Here is a 9,710-nt window from a genome sequence, read left to right on the forward strand (position 1 = left end):
AGGCTGGCCTCGAACTCAGAAATCCGCCTGCCTCTGCCTCCCAAGTGCTGGGATTAAAGGCGTGCGCCACCACGCCCGGCCCTGGAGTTTTTTTTTAATTTGTTTATTTATGTATATGAGCATTCTATTTACATGTATGCCTACATGACAGAAGAGAGCATCAGACAGAAGAGGGAACCGGATCTTATTACAGATAGTTGTGAGCCACCATGTGGTTGCTGGGAATTGAACTCAGGACCTCTGGATGAGCAGCCAGTGCTCTCACCCGCTGAGCCATCTCTCCAGCCCAAACAGCTGGTGCTTGAAACTGCTAAGCCATCTCTGCAGTCCAATAGAAATCCACCTGCCTCTGCCTCCCAAGTGCTGGAATTAAAGGTGTGAGCCACCACACTCAGCTTAAAAACAACATACTTCGTATCTGAAGTCATAGAAACCATACGGAAATTCAGTGTGGAAAGATTAAAAAAAAAAAAAACTACAACCCAGAATTTTATTGCCAGCAAAACTATCCTTCAAGAGTGAAGAAGTCAAGGAATGCTTTTAGCTGAACTACCATTAAGGGGATTTATCAACAGATGAACAACTCCAAAGAACAGCTAAAGTGGGTGAGGGGGGTGGGGATATAGCTCACTTGTGCTTCCTAGCATGGTCAAAGGCCTGGGTTCAGTCTCCAGCACTGCATGAACCAGGCATGATGGTGCCCCCCTGTGACCCAAGTATCCAAGATCTAGAGGCAGAGGGATCTTAAATTCAAGGTTACCCTCATCTATACAGGGAGTTCAAGGCCAACCTGAGCTACATGAGACCCTGAGGTTTTGTTTGTTTGTTTGTTTGTTTTGGGTTTTGTTTTTTGTTTTTTAATGTCTAATCAAAAGTGAAAGCACAAAGACACTGTGACTACCAGGAGGAGGAAGCTGTAGATAAAGTAATATGAGTCAGTACAATTCATTTCTCTTGAATTTTCAAAATTGTGTCTGATGGTTGAACTGGATCAATCACGGTATTCTCAACAATTGTAAGGAGTGGTGGAAGGAGGTATTTCTACACTCTACTGCAACTCTCAGCCTGTCAGCACTCCTGAATGCTGACACACTTGGTTATGTAACTTTAATAACCACAGCAGCCACAAAGAAGCTGAGCTGAAACAGAAAGAAAACCAAAAACAGAAACAAAGTGGCAGACTTAAGCCCCAATGCAGCAACAATTATATTAAAGGTAAATGATCTAAATATACCCATTAAAAAGTAGAGACCACACCAGGTGTATGCCTTTAGTCCCAGCACTGGGAAGGCAGAGGCAGGAAAATCTGTGAGTATGAAAAGAGACATAGAGAAACCCTGTGTCAAAAAGCTTTAGAAAAGAGAGAGAGAGAGAGAGAGAGAGAGAGAGAGAGAGAGAGAGAGAGGACGAAGACACTGACAGATGGGATTCAAAATCAAAGTAAGAACTGGAGAGATGGCTCAGCGGTTAAGAAGAACACTAGAACACTGACTGCTCTTCCAGAGGTCCTGAGTTCAATTCCCAGCAACCACATGGTGGCTCACAACCATCTGTAATGGGATGAGATGCCCTCTTCTGGTGTGTCTGAAGACAGCAACAGTGTACTTACATTAAATAAATAAATCTTTAAAAAAAAAAAAAAAAGATTTCAAGATCCCATGCCAGGCGTCTTAGTTAGGCTTAAAAAATAATAATTAATTAATTTTTAAAAAGCAAAGGAAACAAAAACAAGGACCTAGTCATTATTTACAAAGCATCACGTCAAATATATACAATTAGAGAATTGCTTAACAGTAAAAAGAGTCAATGGATCTCAAGGGCTACCTGTCAAAGGGCACAGGCCCCCACTGTGTGTGACGCAGACCCAAAGGCAAATGACTCAGTTCGTATGGCGTACTCCAAGTGACATATTTATAGACGTTTTATGTGACAATTGGATTACTAGTTGCTAGAGGGTGAGAAAGGGTAGAGGTATGTGTGTGTGTGTGTGTGTGTGTGTGTGTGTGTGTGTGTGAGACCAGACCACAAAGGGGAAGTACAAAGCCATCTCTGTGGGATAGGAGCTGTGTGCCTCCTGTGTGAGTGCTTGCACATTGCTATGTGGGTGGTGAAAGGACACAAGCCGAGTGCACTCTGACCGAGACTGAACTCTCACTGGATACAGTACCACAGTTATACAGAGCAGAGCTTCCTGTTCTGGACCAGGACAGAGAACATCAAGAGGATGTGAAAGCTCATTTTACCAAAGACAAGAGGGAAAGGAGTCAGCTTGCCACCATTAGGCCAAGACTCAACACCCAGGGCTATGTCCCTGCCTTCCTCTAATGCCAGCCAGTGTTCCTTAAGATCCCTTGCAAGCCAAGCCAGCAGTGGTGGCATACACCTTTGAGCCTGGCGTATCTTTCCTTTAAATCTGTAATTATTTTCAAATTAAAAATTGAATATATGCAATCAAAGCCCAGTACAAAAAAAGAGAAGAGACAAGCACAATATACTGAGCCTTACAAAACACAGGGTACAGCTGAGGCAAAAGCCAGATAGAGTCTGGAACCCAGACAAACACAAGAAGATGGCTGATCCCGGAGAGGCAACCTCATATCTCATATCCCTGCCACTGCTGGCTTTGGAAGTTCTTGTCTCAATTTATCCATCATTATCATGAGGGGGTTGAATTCTCTGCCCCTACTGTTAAAAAAAAAAAAAAACATACAGAACCCTAGAAGAGACTCTGGGAACTTTTGGCTTCCAAGAATCTTTTTGTTTTCTTTTAAGACAGGGTTTCTCTGTGTAGCCTTGGCTGTCCTGGAACTTGCTCTGTAGACCAGGCTGGCCTCGAACTCAGAAATCCACCTCCCTCTGCCTCCCAACTACTGGGATCAAAGATGTCACCACTGCTGGCACGGCTTGCAGGGACATACCCCTGAGATTGGTGGGTGTTGTACCTTGGTTGAATGGTGCCAAGGATCCTACCAGGTAATGCCAGGCTGTGCCCTTTCTCATCTTTGGTAAAATGAGCTTCATACCTCCATGGAGTTCTCCATCCTGGCCCAGAAGCGGAAGCTGTGCTGTGATGGATAACTCAGAAATTAAAGAATCAGACAGTCTTGGCCTGTTAAGGCATGAGAGGAACAACATACTGAGAGGAAAGGAGAGCTCTTGGGAGATACCCAATGCTTCAGAGTCTCCAGTTCTGTCTCAGGAACCTCCATGTTGGAAAGCAGTGTCTAAGGGCATTGCATCCCTAGGAACAGGGATGGGACTTCATAGTGCCTCTGATTGCCCAAATGGCAGTCCCATCCAGGGAACTGAAATAACCAACTGCTTAGAGTGACCATTAATGCCTCTAGTCTGGTCTTAGAGACCATATTTTCACTGTGAGTTAAGTGAATGGAGAAAGGACTGCCCAGAGACCTTGCAGCAGCAGAATGTGGCTTTTAAGGACATTGGCCTGGGGACTTCCCCAAGGTCTCTTTATTCCTGGTTCCCTGATTCTTTGGAAATCAAGAAGCTCTAAAGACAGGTAATGGAGGCCTGACGCACCAGGCTTGATCTGAACACTGCTGCTACTTCGCCACAGTAAGGCTCTGGACAGGTCATCTGGCCCTCTGCCTTAGGCTGACCTATCTGCAAGGCACATCACATGTCCCAGGCATGAAAGAGATGGTCTGGTCTGGACGTGCTCCCCAAGTGTCTCCTGAAATGAGGTGTGTAGACTTGGGGATTCTCAGCCTGGCATGGACACCGGGTGCTCTTTTCCTGGCCCTGGCTAAGGTGAGATGAGCAGGTCTCCTCAAGCAGTCCCACTGCACCAGGAGAGATGGAACAGAAATCTTAATCAGAGCCATGCCACTTACCCTGCATCCGAGAGTTTGGAACTTTCCACGAAATACACACACTCCTTCTTCTTGATATTCTCAGGAATCCATGAGCTAAGGTTTTCTTGCTGGGAGTTAAAAAGAATATGTTGACGTGAACCCATACACCCCAGGCCTCCCTTAGACATCTCTCTGGCCAGCTGCCATTGAGGTACCCAAAGCTACCTCAAAGCTTAAAGGCTCCGTGTGGGGCCCACACTGGGGTGTGTGCCCAGGAGACAAGGATGAACCTGTGCGATCCTTTTCTTTTCATGCCCAGTGTGTTTCCTTGGGGGTGCTAAGGAGCATCTGAGGTGAAAATCTGGTACCTGGCTTTGAAGACGCCCTCTTGCCTTTCTGGCCACACACTCAAATGTACTTTCAATGTGATCACTCCCATTTTGTCCCCACTCAGAAACTAGGCCATAAGCCATCTGCTCTAGCAGCAGACCCCAACATCCAGGAACAAGACAAGAAATTCCCCACCCAAGGAACAGCCTGAAGATAGCCACCGTGAATGGAAGATATCTTATCTCAGGATAGGCCATCTGCACTGGGCAGCCCATCCTGTGCTTAATCATTCATGATGCAGGAATGCAGCCCATCTGTGACATCCTAGTACCCATCAATGAAATTTTAGATTACCTAACCCTAACAATACAATAATAAAATGTTTACCTATCTTAAACCTAAGTCACTTTGCTTCTGTAGCTGACCTGCCTGTCTGAGTTGTTCTGAGGCTAGAAGCTGCACTCACCGGATGCTCCTTTTCTGGCCCTGGCTGGGGCAGCATGAATGGACCACCTAACCAACGATGACCATTAAGCTGCCTCTGTGGCCCAGAATGTAGCAGGCAAGCCACCAAAAACCTACCTTCTCACTGCTGAAGGAACACAGAAACCTCCTGCTCTTGCAAAGGCTGCTATTGCTTCGTCGGAGATTGGGGACCATGCCCAGGTCAGTGGGCCTCCTGGACTGCACCCCAAAGCCCTCCTCCTGCTCAGAGCCAGCTCTTCTCCGGTCCAAGGACTCCATCCTCCACGGCTCCAGATTCACCCAAGGACAGAGACCTCTAGATGCCTTCAGGGAAATCGCTTCTCATTTGTGAGACTGGGGGTTCTGAAAATAAAAACACCCCAAGAGAGAGGTCCTGAAATATATCTGAAATAGGAAGGTGAGGATGCGGTTCTGAGCAGACACACCCACCCGTTTCCCTTCTGGAGTTTTCATCTATTTCCCCTTTGTCTGGACATCTCTCTGAGCTTCCAAAGCTTTGTCCCTTGGCAGAGCCCTTGGACAGTCTACAAGCTCACAAGCATATGAGGACCATAAGAGCCCATTCCTAATGGGCACAATCCCAGCTATCTCTGAAACCCCACAACTCACCAGCTCCCTGAATAAGAACCCAGACCAGTGAAGGGAGACCAGTTCCTGTAGCCACCACATGGGCTGCAGTTCTGCATCTCGTGATTACAGAAATCAGTTGACCATGCTGGGCAGTGGTGGTGCACACCTTTAATCCCAGCCCTTGGGAGGCAGAGGCAGGTGGATTTCTGAGTTCGAGGCCAACCTGGTCTACAGAGTGAGTTCCAGGACAGCCAGGGCTATACAGAGAAACCCTGTCTTAAAAAAGAAAGAAAGAAAGAAAGAAAGAAAGAAAGAAANAAGAAAGAAAGAAAGAAAGAAAGAAAGAAAGAAAGAAAGGAAGGAAGGAAGGAAGGAAGGAAGGAAGGAAGGAAGGAAGGAAGGAAGGAAGAGAGGAAGAAAGAAAAAAAGAAAACCACAAACAAACAAACAAAATTCCAAGGAAACCAAAGGTATTCATTTCCACAGGGCTTCCCTGGAACTGAGACATACCCCCTAACACTGTCCTCTGATGACAGTAGCCCCTCACCCCATTGCTCCAACAGGCAAACAGGAGGGGTTGCCAGGGGGCAAAACCCAACCGCATACCTCAGTCCCTCCCTGCGATGAACACCACTTCTCTGACACCAGTTCCCAAAGCTGTTCCTCTGCCCACTCGCTGATCAGCCCTCCTCCCTGATCTCTCCAGGGCTCTTGGGGCTGAACTGTGGCAACAGATTTTGGCTTCAGAGAGATGCTGGCCCCTCTATCTGCTGTTCTTTCCCCAGGCCTAAACCCAGGGCTGTGAGACTAAATACTAGACCAGCCCCTTGCAAAGCTACAAGAGTCCAGGACATTGCTTGTCCCTGTGCAACTTTTCAGAGACTTAGTCTTGTACACTCAGTAGCCTCCCATCTACAGAGAAGCAGAGACGCCCACTTGACAACAAAAGAAAGGAAGCTAATACAGCAGCCAGTGTGGAGAGACCTATATTAAAGGCAGCTCCTGAGATAGCCTGCCCTCCAGATGCCAGGCGTGAGTACACAGTATGCCTGTCTGAAGGCTTTGCCTGTCCTAAGGACTCCGAGGTATTTGAATCCAGATTCACATTCAGACAGCTCCTGTCTCAGCACAATCACTGAGTCTCTGCAGATGTCCTCGAAAGCCAACTGCAAACCACCCTGAGATGCTCTCCCACCTGAAGCCACCACTGCTCTTAGGCTACACTGTGACCTTGGCTCAGCTTCTTTCTCCCCCCATCCTCTGTCCAAAAAGAGTAAAAGGCCATAGATAGAGACAGGTAGACTGGCAATGCCCTCAGTGGGCTTCCCCAGTCACTGACACCTACGTGTGTGTGTGTGTGTGTGTGTGTGTGTGTGTGTGTGTGTGTGTGTCCAGAGTACTCCAAAGGGCAAAGAATGAATGGACAGACAGAGAGAGAGGACTTGGCAGAGCCTACACCCTGGGTACAACATGACATCTATAAATGTATTCATCTGGGTCATCAGATCTACCTGTAGAAGACAGCAGGCTAGAACAGAGCAAGGCCCCCGTGTAGGATGAGCCTCCAGACCTGAGCTCTATCCACACACACACACACTGGTAGAGACAGGAAAGGGCTCAGATGTGAGGAGGAGGAGTGGTACCTACAGCATCAAGCAACTGAATCCAGCCCCTGCTGAGAGAGCCCCTTTAGGAATGGATAGAAGATAGCCAAATCCGACTGGGCTCTGGGCACATCTTCCAAGTAGCTAGTTATCCTCAAGACTCCTGGACCAGTGTGTTTCTGGCCACCACACCCACCCCGGCACACAAAAATACCAGCAAACACACGGGACTTACTTTATTGGGAGGGAGGGCTCATGAGCCCTGGCTGGGGCCTGGGGCGTGTGGCACCTTCTTTACCTCACTCACTGAAAAATTCTGCATCTCTCAGGCTTCCCAGTAGCTCTCTGCTTGCTCCCAGGCATCCTGGACATACTGGTTTGGAAAGCAGTTCAGATTTTATAAACAGCTAAACATAGGAAAGGGCACAGAAGCTAATACCCTCAGTCCTCTGTGAGGGTCCAGAGAAGAGCGGGAGCTGGGAGCTGGGAGCTATAGCGCGTGGGCACAGGCCACACTGGCTGACATTGAGTCTGTGCCCCTGTACCAGCTCCAGAGCCTGTACCTAGATGCAGCTGAAACCCTGCACTCCCTCAACACCCCCAACTTACGCCTCTACCCCAGGGTACACCCTCCCCCAGACTCAGGCTGAACTCTCTGCACCAGAAAGCAGTCGCATTCCAGCTCATGCCTGCACCCAGGTTGAAGACTTAATCTTTACACTTCTGTCACACTCAAAGGACACTGCAACCCGCGCCCCTCCCCACATGAGCCCCTGCAACCAGCGTTCCCATCCCCCAACTGAACCCCCATTTCCTCTCCAGATACTGGGTCAGCGCCCCTTGACCAGCGCCGGGTACCTGCTCAGAGGCCGCGCACCCCAGCGTCACACGCGCAACTGCGCAGGACAGCCGCTCTCACCCGCATCTCACCGCTAGGCGCAGCCTGAATGGCCCGCCCCGCACTCTGCGTCACTCAGCCTGATTGCGTGGCAGCCGCAACTAAGTAAGAACGTGGAGCCAAGCATGTGCTGGGCCTCCTGAGATGCTCCACTTGCGGGTCAGCCTCTTCGGGACACCTAGAAAGGCACTTACGGACCCGGGAATCAGATCCTCCACAAAGTGTAGGAAAAGATTTGTATATGCCTTGTCTTCAAGCCCTGAACCTCAAAGGAGGCAGTCTGGGATAAAGAGCCAGGGCGCCCCAGTTGGACCTGAGCGGACTTAAGTACCCGCCTCATTCCTGCCTCAGTACCCTCCTGCTAAAAATCCCTTACAGCTACCCTCACACTAGCTGTGCTCCTCACAGGAGCACCCAAAGCCAAAGACAATTTCCAAGGGGGTGACTTTGGACCTAAAGCCTGGGGCAGCCTCAGGGTCCCTCCAAGTGTGTCGCACAACAGAGGAGACAGAAAGAACCAGTAGGATTGATCCTAAATTGAGCCTGCAACAGGGCTGGTTTCAAAGATGCCCACCCTACCCACCCCATCCCCAGTTACCCTGAATGTGCTGTGACTGGTTCCTGAGCGTGATGAGGGCTGTATTGACTCCTGGGAAGACGACTGAGACTTCCTTCATCCCTGAATCACACTCTTTCCTCTCCGTTCCCAACCAGTCTGCAATGCCCAGCAGAACCCCTGAGCCATTGGCTTCAGTGCCAGGAAAGTGAAGAGGATTGGTGTATGTATGACCTCTGATGTAAATAGTGGGGGATCTGCCCAGGAAGTCGTGCCTGGCCAGCAGCTTCCTTCCTCATTTCCTCCCCAGGACTAGTCCTCCTTACAGACCCTGATTCAGCATGTACTGTTGAAGGTCCTTCTATAGCCACCCTGTGGCTTCCCCACCCCAGATTAGGCAACCAGCCTGCTGATTCTCACCATGCCTGACATCTTCCCATCCAGCCACCCGAGTCTGGATGGAGCCAGGGTAAAGATGCACTGTTTGCGCCGGGCATGGTGGCACACACCTTTAATCCCAGCACTCAGGAGGCAAAGGCAGGCGAATTTCTGAGTTCGAGGCCAGCCTGGTCTACAAAGTGAGCTCCAGGACAGCCAGGGCTATACAGAGAAACCCTGTCTCGAAAAACAAAACAAAAACAAACAAAGAAACAAAAGATGCACAGGGATAGCACTTGTATGAAATGTTGTTAGGAATAATGCCATAGGTGGAGGTGGAGGTGGAGGGGGCTGTCTCTCCTCCAAAACAGTGAATGGCAAGGCAGGTCACAGGGCAGATAAATATGCATGTGGTCACCGGTGCAGTGACTCTGCTCTATTAAGTTACATGCTGCACGGGCATCCAGATGGCTTGGGCACCCAGATGACTTCCCTGTCCCCTGCTGTCTAGCAACTAAGGCTCCAGGAGTGGTAGATTAGAGACTGAGCTGCCACTCCCAGGGAACATGCCCAGACCCATCGTTAACAGGTAAGGAAGTGGTTACCCCGCCCCGCCATGCCGTCTGCGCATGTTCCTTCCCTAAGACAGCTCATTAACTGAAATCACCACGGGCAGTTAATATTTCATAAGACAGTAATTGCAGCATGGCCAGCTGATAAGCAGACTGGCCTCTGGTTCCAAGTAGTCCAGACCCCCTGAGGGAACATCATCTAAGGTGAACCGGCCAATGAACTGTGCATACCCATGAAGTGTCTGTGCTGGGTGGCCCCGGGTGGCTCTTTCTCTTCTAGAGAAGAACCACAGGTTACTGGAAGGCCACATTGCATCTTCCAAGATACATTACAATGGCATTTATGAAATATCCATCCATAAAAATGATGGGCACCATCCATAAAACGCAGATGCAGCACACGTTGATCTCTCCAGAAAGTTGCCTCAATTCTGATGGAAAATTTCAGCACAAGGAGTTTGGTTGGGTTTTTTGTTTTTGGTTTTTTTTTTTTTTTTTTTT

The 9,710-nt window shown here is 49.0% G+C and overlaps 1 protein-coding gene across 2 annotated transcripts in view; it reads right to left on the reverse strand.

Annotated features, from left to right (window-relative positions):
* Trpm2 (transient receptor potential cation channel subfamily M member 2) overlaps positions 1-8,447 on the reverse strand; it is a 61,230-nt gene extending 52,783 nt beyond the window's left edge. Inside the window, exons 1-4 of one of the 2 annotated variants that reach the window (XM_029482913.1) lie at positions 8,302-8,447; positions 7,041-7,178; positions 4,728-4,973; positions 3,855-3,943 (exon numbers count right to left, since the gene is read on the reverse strand). In XM_029482913.1, the coding sequence (XP_029338773.1) occupies positions 3,855-3,943; positions 4,728-4,889 (251 nt within the window). In that variant the 5' untranslated portion in view covers positions 4,890-4,973; positions 7,041-7,178; positions 8,302-8,447. Of the gene's footprint in view, positions 1-3,854; positions 3,944-4,727; positions 4,974-7,040; positions 7,179-8,301 lie in introns of those variants that run through there. The other variant, XM_029482914.1, reaches the window with a different exon arrangement.
* Between the last annotated feature and the right edge of the window lie 1,263 nt (positions 8,448-9,710).

Source organism: Mus caroli, chromosome 10, assembly GCF_900094665.2.
Source record: "Mus caroli chromosome 10, CAROLI_EIJ_v1.1, whole genome shotgun sequence".
Taxonomy (NCBI): Eukaryota; Metazoa; Chordata; class Mammalia; order Rodentia; family Muridae; genus Mus; species Mus caroli.